The 18,586-nt window shown below is 39.1% G+C and overlaps 1 protein-coding gene across 1 annotated transcript; it reads right to left on the reverse strand.

The window, feature by feature from the left end:
• Positions 1-1,273: 1,273 nt before the first annotated feature.
• Positions 1,274-10,264, reverse strand: ddx21 (DEAD (Asp-Glu-Ala-Asp) box helicase 21). Its single transcript, XM_085156044.1, has 16 exons — positions 10,040-10,264; positions 8,395-8,628; positions 8,119-8,247; positions 7,944-8,019; positions 7,409-7,587; positions 7,197-7,314; positions 6,511-6,696; positions 6,041-6,186; positions 5,544-5,693; positions 5,268-5,429; positions 4,802-4,921; positions 4,284-4,357; positions 3,862-4,021; positions 3,456-3,590; positions 2,876-2,920; positions 1,274-2,744 (listed from the first exon to the last, which is right to left on the reverse strand). The coding sequence occupies exons 1-16, from the start codon at positions 10,247-10,249 to the stop codon at positions 2,481-2,483; spliced, it is 2,388 nt and encodes a 795-aa protein (XP_085012170.1). The 5' UTR covers positions 10,250-10,264; the 3' UTR covers positions 1,274-2,480.
• Positions 10,265-18,586: the final 8,322 nt, after the last annotated feature.

Consider the following 18,586-nt stretch of genomic DNA (forward strand, 5'->3'; position numbering starts at 1 on the left):
AAAATGAATATGTATGTACTGTGACTCAACTTTGTTATTTTGTAGCAATGTTTGGCTCATTTAAATAATTAAAAGTACATCATGCAGATTGTCTGTTTTTTGGTGTAATGCAGAGTTACAGTGTTGCTCTGGTTGTGTGCTGGGTAAAGGAACCGAATCAGTGGACTAACCCTGCAACGTTTAGTTCTGTGTACTTGTTTCTTCTCAGTCTGGTGTGAAAGTCTGACTGCACATAAAATACAGCAGAAACAAAACTGTTAATAATCCACCCGTGCACTTAGTATTATATTTATTTAGCACATGCTTCATTAGGCCGACCTTGCTAGCACTGGGCTGGACCTCTCGGCATAGATTCAACAAGTTGCTGGAAATGTTCCTCAAAGATTATGGTCCACAGAGCTGCACATCCATGATGTGAATGCACTATTTTATAGATTCAAAGGTGCTTTATTGGATTGAGATCTGATGACTGTGGAGACCATCTTGAGATTATTTGAGCTTTGCGTGGTGCATTTTCCTGCTGCTGTGGTCACAAAGGAACAGAGGTAGGTTGCAGCACTTGGTATGTGTAAGTGTTGCTCACTTGGTACTATGGCGGTCCAACGCATGCCAAAGAAAATATCTCCTTGACCATTACACCACCACCCATAGCCTGAACTGTTTATACAAACTAAGATGGATCCATGTTTTCAAACCGTTTATGCTAAATGATGCATCAGAAATCAAGACTCATCAGTCTTTCAAGCTTTTGTTGCCCAGTTTTGGTTATTCTGTGCAAATTCTGGCCATTGTGATAGGAGTGGCTATCAGGGTGGTTGTTACAGTCACTGCTGCCTTCCTATCAACTCTGGGCAGTTTGGGACCATTTCTCTCTGACCTAGAATTAACAAGGCATTTTCAATCGTAGAACTCAACTCATTGGATATTTTACTCTTTTTCAGACCATTCTCTGAAATCATAGAGATGATTGTGTGGAAAACACACCAGTAGATTACCAACTTGTTTAGCATCAAAAACCACACCACATTCAAACTTATTTGAATCTCCATTCTCATGCCCAGTTTAAACTTCAACGGGTTATCTTGAAAATTTCTACGTGCCTAAATGCAATGAGATGCCTTTTTACCACTAGTTAATTAGATAATTTACTATTGAAGTGCTCAGTGAGTGTAGTTTATTCCCAGTCTGATTCTGACAGAAGACGAATGCCTTAAACTATTTCAAAAGCATGTTACGTACTTATTTTACCCCCTTGGAAGGAATAAACACAATATGACTTGACCTTTTTAATGAATAAGTCATTTCATTCAAATGAATGGAAGCAGTAGACAAAAGTTATTAAATAGAGGCGATTGCAAAGCAATCATCCAACATATTTTTGGGGAGAGAGGTTTCATCTGAGGGTAAGGCTGCAATATGACACTGAGCACATTTGTAAAGGTCAACACCATCGCTGTTCTCTGCAGGTGCAGAGTAGAAGCATCTCAAACGTGACAGTGCAACATACTGAACAGGTTTGATAGCACACTCGTACATCAAATGTGACGTGAACAAGATTGTGCATCTTCCATTTTGGACAAAAGCCTCAAGTGTGACTGCTGCCAATGTTCCCCAAACACCCATAAAAATGAACACTTTACCTAAAACCCAATAGATGACATGTTCCAACTTTAGGTCATGTTATTGAATATTGCCAACATTTCAATATAGGTTATATAACCAGTAATTACATTTGGTGCTTGTTTATTTAGTTGCAATGTCATTCCAAAAGTTTCAGCTAAAGTGTCACCTTAAAGAAACACACATCAGGCATCGCAAAAATGGCTGCCAGTCTTAGTTTTGTATATATGGTACAAAGATTTTCATTTTAAACCATTTTTAGATATCTGTAAATTCAAGTAACAGCTCACTCCCCCCCCCCCCCCCCAAAAAAATCTCCTCTGTCCTGCAGAGTTATGTATCCATCTGGAATATTTTGGTGGGTTTTGCCCAACTCTGGAGATGTGTGGTGTAAAGATGTCTGTCTTTTCTTGACTATAACGGGACTAAGAGACACTTGTGCTGTCTTAAATGGGTTTTTAAAAAAATCTGAACTAAAAAAACTAAACACTACCTAAATTAAACAGCAGCCCAGATTAAATGAAATTTAGTCACATTATATTAAAGAGAAGGCAGACATTTCTGCTGCACATGCCTCCAAACCTGTGCAGATGAGCCAAAAAAAAATCTAGATGGATGACATGCACAACAGACCAGAGGAAATAAATATTGAGCTTTACGGTAAACTGCACCTTTAGTATTACTCATCCGACAGCACATTTTGTTTAAATTATGTCTCAAACTCTGTAATTCAATTAATTCTATATGAAATTACACAAATAAACTTGTATCATGATGGAGAATGTTGACCAGCCAGCCAATAAGAACCACTGCCAGCCCAGCTGAGTGACAGTCTGTCCTATCAGTCCACACATTAGATTTTAGTAATCAAACGCTTGGTTGAATGTGCGTTTGTGTCCCCCTCTGTTGTTGCCGTAGCCGCCGCTGCCGCCGTTCCGGAACCCGTTGCCACGGCCACCGCTTCCACCGAAACTCCTTCCCCTGCCACCTCTGAACCCTCCTCTGTCACCACGGTTACCACTGCCAAAGCCTCTGTCACCACGGTTACTGAACTGCTTCTCCTCCAGCTCTGGCAGCTCTGTGGCCACGGTGAGCTGCCAACGGCGACCGTCCTGCCATGTTTCCTGATGGAGGAACAAGTGGGGAGACAAAGGATTTCAAACAGGACTGCCAGTCTGTTGAAATATATATTTTCACATTTACAAGAAGTCAACTACATATGTTGAACAGATGTTGGGGTTATTGTTGTTCCCACCTGAATCTCCTTGACTTTATCAGCTGGGACGTCAAAACAAACTCCCTGTTACAAAAACAATAAGCGTGAGATGGCGAGTTTTTTAATGTCTGTGTCAAACAGACATGGTCACATATGTTCACTCATACTAACAGATGTCTCTCTGTTTACATGCTGTGGATAATTAGCTTTGTGCTTATTGTGCGACCAGAGAGACTCAATTCCCATACAACAGGACAATACATTATAAAAAATTAAAAAAAAAAAAAAAAAAAAAAGACATTTTACTCACTACTTCTCTTAATTTGCATTTTCATTTACCAGTGGGTTTCCAATTCACACTTCCATTTGCCAATTCAATTGCTATCATTCATGTGGCACGCTGGGGTGTGGTTTTTTCACTATTTTGCAAGAATGTACAATTTATAAGAACGTAGAACACTCGCTGAGCCCAGTCCTTTGTAACTGTACACACGCAGACATCCATCAACATACAACCTCTCCCTCTCTCACACAGATACCCATTATTTTACAAAGGTCTAGCATCTATGTATACACCAGCCGCAGCTCACATATCTACATATTAAGTGTGTATACATACTGTTCTGCCTTTGAGGAAGGTCATTCTGTGAATGTGGTTCTCAATCTCCTCTCCTAGCTGCTCTTTGATGGTTCTCCAGGCGTAACCCAGATTATGCATCTCCTGGGAACACACCAACTGCATTGTGCTGAAACCCTGCAAAAAAAACAAAACAGAAACAACACATTAGACAGAATTACAGTTATACATCACCTAAAGGCACAGCGCATTTCTAACTAGATGGAGGACAAGCACTATACTTAGTGGGTGGGCAGGGGCAACATGTTAGGTCTGCATGAGAACGCCCACGGGCTTTAAAACAAAGGGCAGACACAAATCTATCGTCTAGGAAAGCTGTATGCAAGGGTGAACGGTGTCTAATAAGACATAATAGCGAGAGTTCTGTACGCATGCATAAATAACTTACAGCATCAGAGTTGAGCAGTGACCTCTGCTCTAGACTTGTGGCTCCAGAAATGTGGGCCAGGGCAGCAGCCAGTGCATCAACTGCTCCTCTCTCCTCAATCAGCTTCTCAGCTGATGCTCTGAAGTACCCGATAGCCGCGACTGGAACAGAATCCAGAAATCTGGACACAGTATAGGAAAAGTCAACAATCAAACTCTCGCAGTCAGGAAAGATTTTTCACATTCAGCAGTGTCATGATTAAGGCAGAGGCTTTGTGGAACCACCAAGCTGCCAAAGTACTAAAGCATCGCCCTTGATTATTAATAACACCTTGTGGCTGACTGAATACAAGCTTTTAAATAGTAAACAATTAAAACCATTTCATACTCCTGTAACAAAATATAATTGCTTGCCCTTGGCTCTCACTCCCCTTAATTACATACCTGACAGCATCCTTGCTTGATGACTTAATAATATCGTTGGCAGTAGGAACGCCAACTCGCCTGAATGTGATGCCCTGAAATAAGAGCAAATAAAAAATGGTTAGTTTAACAGTCACACAGAAAGGCCTCATTGTCACAGATTGTGTAAAAACATTGGAAAGCAATATCAGAATCAATTTCCAACTCTAAGAAAAAGACAACATTCACTTGGGTTTTCTAAGCACCTTTATTTACCCGGTGCCTCTTAAACACCCTCCTCTACCTTTCTGTTCTTTTCCCTTTGGATCTTATCCATTTCCTTCTCACACGTAAAGAGAAAAGACTGAGTAGGACTGATTGTGTTCTTTTTTCTCGTTTTTTACCTGTAACCTGTTTGCTCACTTGGGCAAACAGGGTAAGCCCGTTGGCAGCTCACTGTGGCCACAGAGCTGCCAGAGCTGGAGGAGAAGCAGTTCAGTAACAGGAGGGTAAGCCAGTCACTCCTGTTTGCCCAAGTGAGCATTTCAAAAGATACCTACTGCTTTGTTTTCTACGTAGCGCAACTGGTCCTCTTCTTTTCTTTGGTAGAAGCAGATGCAGACTCCAGTCCTGCCTGCACGCCCCGTACGTCCTGAACGATGGATGTATGACTCCACATCCTGAGAATAAACACAAAAAAACTTCACACAAAGTAAAGATTTGAGGCTTCATCATTTTACAACATTTCTCCCTTGAAGGCATGGAATGTCAGTTCTGTTTGTTTGTTAGCAGTGTAGCATCTGCTGTTTTCAAGATATCCTGTTCAGATTTTATGTGATGTTAGGCACCAATAACAACTAGAGCAGAATTTATTTTAGTGAAAATCTGGTCAAGGTCACACCAAATGTGAAAAATCTACAAAACTGTTACAAGTATAAAATCAACACTCTTACAATAATTAAACAAATAAATAAATGTAAAGGCATAATTAAGGAATTCTTATAGATAACTGGAAACTCTTCTCACCTTGGGTGGAGAGCACTGGACCACCAGGTCAACTTCAGGGATATCTAATCCACGGGCTGCAACATTAGTGGCAACCAGAACCTCAAAGGCGCCGTTCCTAAATCCCTTCAGCGTCATCTCTCTCTGCTTCTGGGGGATATCACCATGAAGAGACTGGGTGCTCTTAAAAAAAAAAAAAAAAGAAGAAAAGAAAATTACTGAGGATATTACCAATTTAATGTGCAACACATCAGCCTGTTAAATGTGCACGTGCACCATGCAAGTATGTGCATCTACCTGTTTGATGGATGCATTCATGGAAAGCTCATTGGCCTCTTTCTTTGTCTCACAGAAGACAATGGTTCTCCCATGGCTGCCACTGTACACCTGAATCACGTCGCCTATCACTGCCGCACGCTGTGACCAGTGACATGCTATGGCTAGATGCTACAGTAGAAAAAGAAACGGAGACAAATGATTCACCAGGGCGGGGGAAAGCAGGGCATGAGAGGAGAGAGATTTTCATTAATCCAACTGGCAGGCTAAAAACTTGTACTTTATTACAACTTCACTGAAGTGGATGATGATAAATACAGCAATTTTTACTGCAAATGAACTTGCTGGGTTTTCCTGGTGGAGATGTATGCGAGCTCATTTTACAGTCCGTTACTTTAACTGGCCCTGCATGCAAGCATCTCTAAGCAATGTAAACCAAAGACCCAAGACTGCTGTAACGCTTGTTAAATTGCACCAGTCTCAGCCTCTACGTCTCCCTCCCACACAAACACACTTACTTCCACAGTTGTCGCAGCTTTCTGAGTTTTCTTGCCAATCAGGTCAATATGTTTGCAGTTGGGTCTCATGTATTTCTTTGCCACTTCATACACCCAAGGTGGGCAGGTAGCCGAAAACAAGAGAGTCTGTGGGTTGGTGTCGGCGTCTAAACAGGAGAGATGTGCACAAAATTAAAATTTACATATATAACCAAACTAAAACAATGACTACTTCAGTAAACAGTCATGTAAAAAGGAAAGGACTCTATGCAGTCCTGTGAGAAACTAAGTACACCCTTGCAGTTAAGAGGCTAAATAGCAGCAAGGTGCTGCTAATCACATTCACATTGGATTAACTGATCATCAGGAAGTGTGAGCACCTCTACAAAGGCAGAAGTTTTGGCAGTTTGATAAACAAACTAAAACACTATCAGCCCATTTTGGCCTATATACATATTTTTCAACATACAAACCCAGAGATTTAACTTTACCTTTCTTATACGATGAACCCAAAATCTCTTCGACCTGTTCTGCAAAGCCCATGTCCAACATTTGGTCCACTTCATCCAGAACAACATGTTTGACTTTGGTGAGGTTGAGTTTATTGTTCTGGATGTGGTCCTTGATGCGACCGGGGGTTCCAACTAATATATCAATACCATTACGGATAGCATCAACTGGAAAGAAAAGGTTAATAAAAGGAGTTTTATTTCATAACAATATATAAAGCACGCTGAAAACAGCAAACAGAAACTGCATTTAAAAATATTCTGACATCTACTTAAGAATCTATTTCTAGAAAAACAGCAGTGAAGGAATGGTCTCAGTTACCCTGATTGTCATCGACATTCTACAGTCACTGAAACAGGAGGCATGATTGAAGCAATCCCAGTTATTAAGTTAATTTGCAAATCCCATGAATCATACACTACAAAAAAAAAGCCCATGGGCTGTTCCAGTATACAGTCCTGCCACCTTGTGTCTGCCCTGAATTACTGCAGTCAAAAGGTTAAAAGTAGTGCATTTGAGGCATTCAGTATAAAGCAAAAAAGGTGGATGGAACCACAATTTTTGCTAAATTAAAATATGTAATACATGTATAACACCCCGTCTTTTCTAACTGGAACATCCAAAACTATTTGACTTAACGAAAACTGTGTTGTTGTATGTGACATACTCTGTGGGTTGTAGGAGCTGCCTCCATAGAAACAGGCGATAGATACGCGCTTAGCGATGTCTTTGAAGTCTTTAGCAACCTGGATAGCCAACTCTCTGGTTGGAGTCAACACCAGAACCTATAGTTTAAAAAATAAAAAATAAAAATACTCAGTCACACAGAATCACAGCGTCCATAAATATTCACTACCTCTGCTGTGTATGGCCGTGTACCTTGGGAGGACGGCCTCTGGCCATGTCCACTGAATCCTTCTGGAGCTTCTCCACCAAAGGGATAGCAAAGGAGAAAGTCTTTCCTGTTCCTGTTCGGGCTTGGGCAATTACATCCTCTCCATCATAGACATGATTAAATGTCTTTACCTGAATGTCAAATAGATAAGCGACTCCTCGGGCTAAAAAGGGACAGTAATAGTGTGGAACACAGAGAAAGAAAGAGAATCAATGGTAATTAGTTATTAGTTAATTATTTAGCAAACCTCGAAGGACTTCAACAACTTCTATGCCCATGTTAGATTACCCCTAGAAAGCTTGCAGAAGTCTATAAATATTCAAATAAATTCTGTAATTCTTCATTACATAAAAAAAAGCTGAAGTCAGATTTAACAACATGACTACCCAAAACTATGACGCACCAAGCATGTCAAGCACTGTACATGTGCCAGTGACCTTCTAATTCTGAGGCGCTGTATAAAAATAAATATAATTAAAAATAAATAAATAAAAATAGGGTAGAAAGTTCTGACATTACCTTTCAGTTTGTCAATAGTGACTTTAGAGATCCTAAAGTTGGAGAATGCACCTTCCTTCTGCTCTGGTGTCTCTTCCTAGACAAGAAAACAGAGTCAGTTTTGTTTTTAAAACCTCTAACTGAAGCCAGAAGATGTGCTGGGAAAAGCAAAAAACATTCTCTCTGCAGATCTTACCGTTTCTTTTTCGCTGTCACTGGCCGAATCTTCGCTTGACTGGGATGGTGTCTGAACCGGGGTGTTTGGGGTGGAATGTCCATTGGTTGCTGCCTCTGCAGTTGCCTTCTTTTGCTTCTTCTTGATTTTCTAATCCCCATGAAAAGAAGTGGATCAAATATTACAGAGAGATCACATTATAGGCAAAATTATTATATTCCCCTAATATAAACAGGATGTATAAACTGTCCATTAGTTCCAAAATTAGACCTTTGGCTAAGGACAATCAACACTGACCTCTGTGTCTGTCTGTTTTTCAGTGCTCTTCTTAGTCTTCTTCTTTGGTGTTTCAACACCATTGCTGTTGCCATTCATATCAGTGGCCTCATCGAGGTCTTCGTTCACTTGGTCTGCCGCAAGCTTGTCTTTTTTCTTTTTCTTTTTGGGTGCAGGAGGCTCACAATCTGGATCCTCCTGCTCTTCCAGCTGCTGCTGCTGCTTCTTCAGCTTCTTGCCCTCTTTGGTCTTGTTCTATTTTTTTTTTTTATTTCATTTTAAGACACAAAACAGTAAGAAATTCAGGAACCCCAAGGACTCTGTAGCTACTCAAAGTTTAAAAGTGAAAACATTTCTTAAAGTTCAGTTCCTCCACACATTGTTGGCTAATGTTGTGCTTTTTGTCCTACTATCAGCAAAAACGTCCTTTAGAAATTGCAGTGGTTAATGTGCATCTGCTGTATCACACAACCTTTCTGCTGGCAAAATATTCAAAGACTACAGTTATTTGGGTGGTTTTTGGCATTAAAGTGGTCTGAAGCTACTTCCATCTGCTCTCTTATTCAGTAGGGGCCACCTCAGTGGGCAGCTCTGCATGTCTGGCTGATTTTTACACTGGATGCTCTTCCTGACGACACCAAAATAACTAGTGTCTCCTCCCTGCATCGTAACAGGAATATTTTGCTTAATGTAAACCACTGGACTATGAAGCCACTTATAAAAATGACTGACGTGGAAAACACATTAGACAAAACACTTCTATATGGATATCTGCGTGGTGACTGACCCAAAATATTGACATTTTATTGAATAAATTAATGACTTAATGAAATTTTAAAAAAAATCATGGAATACTACTTTAATAACCAGAGATGAGCCCTCTGCTAATAAGATGGATCCTCTCCTGCACTGCCACCCTCGGATAACATTAGCCGAACAAACTTATAATAAATCATTTCGACCAAAGAACCAGCCAAACTGTGTTTCCCAGTTTAAACGGTTGAATTATTAATCCTGACCTGAGGTTGACAATGACGAACACTAATCAGCCATCCACCTTGTAAGTATGACAAAACTTAACTCTAGTCGGCCATACAAACTTTAGCGAATTTAGTGTATTTAGAATACCAAAGTGATATTCGGTAGCACCTATAGTTATAAGTAAAGTGTTGTTTACTGTTTTACGTAGTATTTGTTTGTTTGTTTGTTGTTTTAGAACGTCTGGCTATAAAGTAAACAAAACTTAGTTCGTGTTTACAGAGCGGATGTATACTCAAATGTAAACAGTCTCGTCAGACCACACGATCAACTCTGAGACACATGGGCATGCCACGTGATCTTCTCTTAGCTAGGGTTAAATGGCTAACACTCGCATTGTGTGCTAACATTAACTTAGCTCACCATCGGACCACGTTGCTGCTCTTCCGCTTCATTACAAAATTTAAGTTTAAAACAGCACGGAATATGAGCGCAAAAATACGTCACTGCTAAGTTTGCTACACACGGTTATCTTACCTCTCTCTGTTTTCCTAACAGTTAAGTAGAGTTAGCTGTCTGGTTAGCTAGTTAGCATGTTCAGCCACATGCTGCCAAAACATGGAGGAGCCGAGCCGCGAGTAAAACCATTTTTCTTTCTTTCCAGGTCGAGACGACCTGCTTTACTCACCTTTAGGGTTTTAGTTTCCGCGACAGTATCTACTTCTTCGTCCATTGCTTGATCCTCAGTTTCAAAAATGATCTTTGATGGCATTTCTCTTCCCTGTTGGAAACCCTCAGCGTAGACACAGGTAAACCCCACGGGCACGCGGACGGAAAGGAACGCGCAGGGCGGCGCGACGACGCGTGTTCGCGATCCGGGTACAGAAATAGACCTCATAGACACTATATGCAGTCTCTGGATAAGCAAAAGACAAGAAAGAATATTAGTAACACTTCCTTACGAACGTGAAATAATTACAGCATAATCACAGCGAATTATAACAATGAAAACAAATTCAAATGTTAGGTAAAAATATTTACAGATCTCAAGAGGGAAAACAAATCTTAGAATCAAGTAACTGAAATGGTGGTGAAAAAAGCAGCCAAACAGCCCTAACAGTATTTAATTGAATTTAATCACAACCACATCAACATACTTCATATAGAGTCTGTAGTAGTTTCACATTGTACACTGTCTATTAAGCCTATCAGTATTTTTATTTGTCTTTAGGCATGAAAAGATGAATAAAAATACTGATTGATTTTGTCATAATTCATGCATGATGGGGTTAAATAACAATAATTGCAAGGAAACACGTCATACATCTATAGTAATTTTAAATAACCAGTGGGTGGCAGGGTATGGAGTTACACATCAGTGTCCAATGTAGTGGTTTATGTGCATGTATACCATCAACACTGACACAAATACAAGAAAACATCCTTTGAATAGCTGTCCACTGTAGTGACCACTATGCGTGAAAGGGTTAATGGCTGATAACAAGTAAACAGGTTAAAGGACTTATCACATAATGATCCACTGCAGCTCAGTTTGTTTTACTACAACATTCATGTATGTTCTGTAAAGCCAGTCCCTCGTGTTGTCCTCTACAAACAATATTTATTATAAAATTGGGTTTGGAAAGTGAAGTCTTATTTTTTGCAAATGCTGAATTTATTTAACAGCAAGCAGGAGGTGACAGCCCTGGTAGCAAAAGCCAAGACAGTTTTTATAAAGTAATAAAGTAATAACTTCTAACTTAGGCTATAACTTCAGTTTAACTATAGTTAAAGTCTTCTTAAGTGGAGCATGTGCAAGTTATGATCCTGTTTAGGGTAAAACAGACAATAAAACAGGGTGTTTTAGGACATGACAACTTTGTCATTGAGAGATTGCTACTCCTGGGCAAAGAAAATAATGAAAATGAAAATAATTATAAATTGAAGGAAAGATGTGAAGGAGAATTAATAATTAGGCTCCTTAGGAAAAGAGAACTGTGGTGCTCAAAAATGCACACTACCCACACATATGGGCCTGCTGTGTTCAAAGACCAGTTTTGTGAAGAGGAACTACAAAAATCAAATCCTCAAGATAATTATTCTGCTCCACTGTTTTGAAGAGCTAAATAAATATGGATATCTCAGTGGAAAATAAAACTTCTTTGCTGAGGTTGACATTAAAAAAAGACAAAAACTTGGTTGTTACAACAGTGAAGCAAGTATAAGTTATTTTTTGTCTTCAACTTTCAGTTTATTTAAATATAGCCATCTTTTTAATCAGTATTATGGTACAGACTGTTTCACACAGAGCAATCACCTTATTCCAAGCAGATTTTAAGATACTAGTATACTGTTCACAGATTGCATGTTTGTCTAACAAATGTATACATTTTCAAAAGATATATTTTAATATTTTGTACAGCTTAAATTTTTTTTATCCCTACTGGGAGAATATCCTGTGTCCTGGTAGGCAGGGTTAACCCAGTGTGTGTTCTTGCACTGGAAGGAGAAAACTGTCATGATCCTGGGTCCTTTTGACCCAGCGTTTTGTGTTTTCTATTATTGTGATTTTGGTTCTGTTCTTCTTGTTTAGTGTTTATTCGGTTCTGCCCATGTATTCCTGTGTTAAGTCCGCGTTTCTTAGTCTGTGTCCTTGCATGTGTAAGTTCCTGTTTTATTGTGAAAGTCTGTGTCTTATGTCAGTGTGTTCTGGTTACGTTTCCCCTGCCTCGTCAGCTGTGATGTCTTCCAGGTGTGTTCCCCTCCTGTTTCCCATCCCCGGATTCCTGCCGTGTGTATTTATAGTGTGTGTTACCTCGTCCTCGTTGCTGGTTTGTCTGTGTTGTTTCCCCTCGGTCTCCTTGCGTCTCTCCGTATGTATTTTCCCAGACCTCCCTGCATCTTCGTTTCTGGTTTGTTTTGTTAGTTTTACCCAGTTTAGGTTTTCCAGTTTCATGTTCACCCACCATTGCTGTTTGTACCCACTCTTGTAAATAAATATTCACCTGCACCAGAGCTGCCGCCTTTTGGGTCCTCTCTACAACTCCACACATCTGCCACACCGGACGTGACAAAACCGGAGTAATCATGTGGAGATCATGTGCAGTCAAGAGTCCACTGGTGGAGATACCCAGTTTTACAGAGGCAGTTTTTAATGTTCTAGAAAATCAGATGCAGAAGGCCTTTATATATCCTCTCTTGGTCTCACAGTGTGCTCAGTTAAATATTTAAATTGACTTCTGGACCATCAGTTTTAAGAGATGCACTCTGAAAAAAAGAATAAAACTGCAGTAGTTTTCTTCTCTGCGCATTTTATTCTTTGTCTGTCCTGTTTCATGCAGCTTCTTTATGACAATACCAACAAACTGACGTCCCACTTAATTTAGTTTAGTCTATGTTAACCTGTGCTTTTAAAGGTGAGAAGAGGTGCAGTTTGATCTGACAGTACCCTAAAAAATAACCACAGGCTTGACATGTTTCCTAGCAGAGCTCGAGCCAACAGTTTGATCGGGTTTGGTTTTCTTCTCATTTTGGGGGAGTTAAGTATTTCCAACTGTGCTGCTCTACTTCACTACAACTCATTATTAAGGGAATGAGCATAAACAAACAAAAACCCATATAATTTATGTCTCTTGAGCCCAATAATGCCAAAAGTAGGGCTTCAGTGGACTGCAGCACATGCAAGAAAATATTGTTCTCTTTGGCAACTCCTTAAACACAAGACAAGTGCTCCTAAAGAAGAATTTAATGAACACAAACATGTAAAAAATAAAGATCATCATATTATCATATCTATAGCACACTTACACAAATAACACTGTGTGTCTTCATAGAACCCTTTATATCTACCCAGGAAATACCATCTCATTCTTCAGGTAAGTGAAGTGAGAATTGTGCAGCACAGAGCTATAATTTAATAAAACAAACACCCAGCAGGCAATGTAATATTTTAAAATGAAGCTGCACACTGAAATGTATTCATTACTGCTGTCACTGTCGAATCATCCCATGAATTTGATCAATTCTTAGAAACTGTTTAACAAATTTCTGTTATATATTTTATCAGTGACATCTTGTCATATATTAAAAAATACTGTTTCCTTTTTGAGCTTTTGCAGCTCATATAATGATAACCCCAAGCCAGATGTGAAGCAGCTCAGCAAGAATAAAGATATAAAGCATCGCTCAGGCAATTGCAGATGGAAGATTGGAGACCTCATAATGCAAAGTAGATAAGAATCCAGAGTGTTAAAAGCTGGTTGACGTACACTTGACATCCATTGTGTTGCTATAAAGAAAATCTACACAAAGTGCTCTACCATTGTTAAATCAGGCAGTAAAATGTCTCATAAATGTATAATATGGCAAAAAAAAACAACAAAAAAAACTGGTGCACCTCTGCTGCTGGTTTACCCTTATTACAGGTTTGCACTCCACACAGTAACTACGCTCTCATGCATCTGCACACGCTGGATTCAGCATTGCCAGTTAAACGCCCTGCTACCACACTACCCCTGCATGTGTACATGGCTGGAACTTAATCTTTGCTGGGAAGGGCTTTAAACTCCCAAATCCCCACACAGGAATTGACAGCTGCAGTGACTGATAAAAACTTCAATCCATACGTGATAAACAGACAGCACAGTTTTAAAGCCATGATAATTTTAGAAACAGAGCGCAGAGTTCTTTTGACACAGCAGCCTCACAAGATAATAATGGAAATGTTTCCCCTAATGCAGTTACAGTTGTGTTTTTTCCTTGTATTTATCTATTCCTGTTGTTTAGAGATCGCTCGGTGGGAATCCTGCATCTGAGGTATATGCTGGAACTCCTCCACTGGATATGGCCAACATACTCCTTATATATTATTAAAAATACAAAAGTGTGGGTTTAGATTTTCTACTTGATTTGGCCGAGTGAAGGGTAGTCATTTAGCTACAATTTTGTTCTGCATACACTCAACAGCCACTGTATAGGTACATCTTGGCTTGGATTGTGGCATCTGTATGTCATTATTGTGTTAATGTGGACCAACAAGACCCGAGGAATGTTACCAGCACCTTGTTGAATCTATGCATGAACATTGAAGCCAGTTCTGAAGGCAAAAGGAGATCCAACCCCAAACTAGCAAGTTGTAACTAATAAAGTAGCCACTGAAGGTATTATTGTAAATGTTGCTAGAAGATGCATAATTCATTTGTTTGTTTAGGAATTTTTTTTATTTTTATTTTTTGTAATCACTTTAGTTCAACTTGGTAAAGGCGAGATCTCTGTTGTCTATCTTCCCAGTGCAAACTGCTTGCACAATGTGGTACTTAGCACGATGAAATGTGCCACCATCAGTACTGACAAGCAGTTTAGCCACACGCAGCAAGAAAGGCAATGATTTTTCTAGTTTTCTCGTTATAGCACCTGATGCTTTAAACTCTTTCTTGCCCAGTTTTGTCACAATGTACACAGATTGTACAAAAAAGGGGAAAAAAACATAAGCAGGTTTAATGAACAGGTGTGTAATCACTCTCTGAGATGTATAAAAAAGGGGGAGGACAAAACGCTTGGACGGGGCTAGCACGGGGCGCCCACAGAAACGCAAAGCAGGAGATGAAGCATTGCTGAATATGTTTCCAAACCAACTTCATTCTAAGCCAAAGACTAGAAAATATGGTGAAGCAAATCTTCCCTTTGGTTTCACCTGCACAAGTGCCGAGGTAGGTCTCCCCTGCAGAATTGGTTTTCCCTGTGTCAGGAGCGGGCTGTTCAAATCACGACAAACAGTATCCCACAGTTGTTTATGTTTTTAAACCCATTTTGCACAGAGAGGCATTTTTGCAAAATGCACTGATAGCAATGTTGAATATTATTACACATGAAAAAATAACAACTACAGTAAAATAATCACACCGTGACACCTCTGCCTTTGTAAATGGAGGAACAGTAACTGCGTGTGTATATGTAAGCGTGTAAAACCTGAAGATAGTCAGATTAACAGTAACAGTATTTTGTTTCTATCTGCCATTCTGCAATTCATCTCATGTAAACAATAACGTGGCGCACAGCGTGACGTGAAAAAAGGCACATCCCTTTGACATTGAGTGATGAGCTCTGTATTCCTTGTCCACATGTAAATGGGAAAAAAAGAGTTTTAAAAAATCTCAGTTTTCAGTGATTCGAAACGCCGTTTACGTGTGGACAAAACAGCTGCGTTTTCAAAAATACCCGTGTAGGTGTGGACGCAGCGTAAAAGAGTTAGTAGTTTATTTTATTACTACCTGTAATTTATTGCAGATTACTTGTATTTGCTTAATTGTTTACTAAATGTTTGAGGTGTGAAAGGAACCGCAGTGGAGCAAAAATATGGGTGTGTGTGGCTGGAGGATGTGTGCGTGCGCGTGTGCGTGGGGGGGGGGGGGGGGGGGGGGGGGCAACATTTTTCTTGTAAAACAAAGGGGTGCCTAGCAAAAAAAGTTTGGGAACTACTGACTTAACCTGAGGCATACTTCATACTTCCCAGTTCAAGGTCTACATCTCTCCTGGTGAAGGAAACTTATTGCATTGCAGCTGTCTGGGGTGAATACTTGAGGGCATGTACATTCTTCTCAAGTACCAAAACCCATTTTTTATTTGAATTAGACCTTTAAAGGACAAAAAAGATTTGCCTTCAAAGCACTGCCTGTTTTTTTTTAAATAAAAATAAACATAATTCCTATTACATTTACAGCAATAATTTATCTGTTGCTTCCTCTTGTAATTTCTCAGAAACTGTGAAAAAACTGTTCAAACTGTTACAGAGGAGGACAAGAATCAGTGTGGTAGATAGAGTCACCTCAACATGTACAATGTCAATATTAATACTAATTTATGTGTGAAAAGAGAATCTACCTTGGAATTTCTTAACTCTCTTGACTTACACCATATCTCCACTGATAATTAAGCAGGTATAGTGAGTGCATTTTGTTTCCTCTTTTATACAAAAAGCAAACCAAGGTGCTGTCTCCAGAGGGCCTTCGATCAGACATTAAAGTCATTGGGATCTTCCAGTTGGTCAAGAGCTATGCTGAGGTGTAACTCAACCATGGACCATGATGTCAAAAATATTCAAGAACTGAAGCCAGGTGGCACCTCTTAACAGTGGGTAAATGGTTTAACAAAAGTGACTTCAAATTTAATTTAGACATTCTGAAATCAGAATTCATTACTGAGTTAATTCTTTTTTTTATTTTTATCAATTTTTAAAATTATTTATGGGGGAATTTCTTAATGGTACAAGCACACAGAATCTGATTTTTCATGGCAAACTCTCTAACCTTTACTTTCTTGCTTTAAGATCATGATGTTCACATACTGCCCCCTGGTGTTGTTTGAGTGCACCAACCTAATCATGATTCTAGACAACAGATAGTGTCCCCTGACTCATCACAGCAGGAAAAGCACGAGTCAGGCTCTCAGTAAGCCACGACAATGATCCAGCATGTACAACAGCAGGACCTCCCCCACAGTGGGATGCTGGCATCACTAACATACCATGAGTCAAATTGTTTTAATTCTATACACTGTGCACATTAAATAATGAGTTCATTGACCAAACTGGAGCTTATGTTTGATGTGTGATTGACAATGTCATTTCTGCTTTGTTTATGTACAGAGGTGCCCCTGAAAATGAATAACAAATTAATTATGATTACATTAAAAACAGGAAAAGGAAAAGTATCAGAGTATGTGTGCAGCATGTGCAATATTTGCATGTGTGCTTTTTACATTAATGTATGTGTAACAAAGATACTGCAAGATTACTTTATGTCTGGATTCAGACTCATAAATCTTGACAAATAGAGCAGATTTGAGGTTTTAATGAGAGAAAAATATTTTAATGTGAATTGTGATTTTTTTGATGATTGTAAATTCAAGTAAAGATAAAAACTGTTATTTAAATTCAAATGGAAATCAGCAGATGTGTTTCCGTTAGGATATTTTAAAAACAACACCTGTGCATTTTTGTCATCCTGGACCAATTTTAACACACCAGCACTATGCGCTGTGAAGGTTTTTAAAACATTGCCTGATTACGGCTGCTGCTGCTCATTTTTCTGTGCTCAAAACTAAATTGCTAAAACTAAACTAGAGATGAAAACAGGGTTTGGTGGACAAGTGGAACATCTTGTTCCATATGTATTCGGTTTAATGTCGAGAAAATGCACTTAATTAATAAAAGAAAAATTATATAACTCAAGATCATAACACAACCATATGTCTACAGCTGACATATAATACACATTTAGGCTTGTCCCAAACTTAGGCTGCATTCACAATGAAGGAGGTGACCAATTTTTTTTTTCTTTACATATTTGACTGGGGTTTATGGGGTAAATACAAGCATGAATATTGCAATTTTTTTTTCTTTTTTAAAATTCTGATTAGGGTTACTTTCATATGCATCTAAATCAGATACAGGTTAGATCTTCTACAATGTGACTCCAGTGTGAATTTCTACATCATTCAAAATAAACCAATCCCTCTTGAGGAGGTATGTGTCTGAACTGAGAGCGTTGGTTCTAGAGTTCCGTGGAGGTACTGACAGATGTAGTTTCAAAATCAGTTAAGGTGAGCCTTAGCCATTTTGGAAGAATTCTGTCTGTGAATTCTGCCTTTCACATTATACTACTTCTGGTTACTTTACATTCACCCAAATCTCCACAGAGAAGAGGAAGCTGTTTTATCATGAAACTCCTAACTAAGAAGATGTCGTTATTTTTCTTTTTTTTATTAGAAATAGCTGGCTTCTACTGCATATCACCTTGAAACAGTACTAAATAAAAATGTAAACACTAAACTCAGTTACCTCCATGTTTACCTCCGCAAAGTGCTTCTAAACGCGAGCCTTACAACTTTGAAGCCATCATGAAACACCATTGGCAATGGGCAGTTATTTTGGAGTATTATTTAAATTAACCTTGATCTTCAGGTTCATGAGCCAAATTGTATTTTTTAAAAACTTTCATAAACTAACTGATGTCCCCAAAAACGTGCCCCCCCCCCCCCTCCACCCACCACCATGGAGATTATACTTATTTTTTGTTACTGAAAAAGTTGAAGCATCTAAAGTATATCTGTCTCTGATATCCTCTCTGACTTACACATGTTTACACCAACATCTTTGCTAACTATATTTTGGTAGTCTAAAGTTCTAGAGGTCAGATGCCGTCTTCCAGCAATTCCTAAAGCGTCAGCCAACCTTTAC

Source organism: Neolamprologus multifasciatus, chromosome 1 (assembly GCF_963576455.1).
Source record: "Neolamprologus multifasciatus chromosome 1, fNeoMul1.2, whole genome shotgun sequence".
Taxonomy (NCBI): Eukaryota; Metazoa; Chordata; class Actinopteri; order Cichliformes; family Cichlidae; genus Neolamprologus; species Neolamprologus multifasciatus.

Excerpts from the sequence above, each read along its gene's own strand:
- ddx21 (XM_085156044.1), bottom strand. The coding sequence starts at position 10,249 with ATGAGGTCTATTTCTGTACCCGGATCGCGAACACGCGTCGTCGCGCCG. Across the intron at positions 8,020-8,118 it reads GTGACAGCGAAAAAGAAACG|GAAGAGACACCAGAGCAGAA; the intron begins GTAAGATCTGCA and ends TTTCTTGTCTAG. Across the intron at positions 2,921-3,455 it reads CCTTCCTCAAAGGCAGAACA|GGAGTTTGTTTTGACGTCCC; the intron begins GTATGTATACAC and ends TTTTTGTAACAG.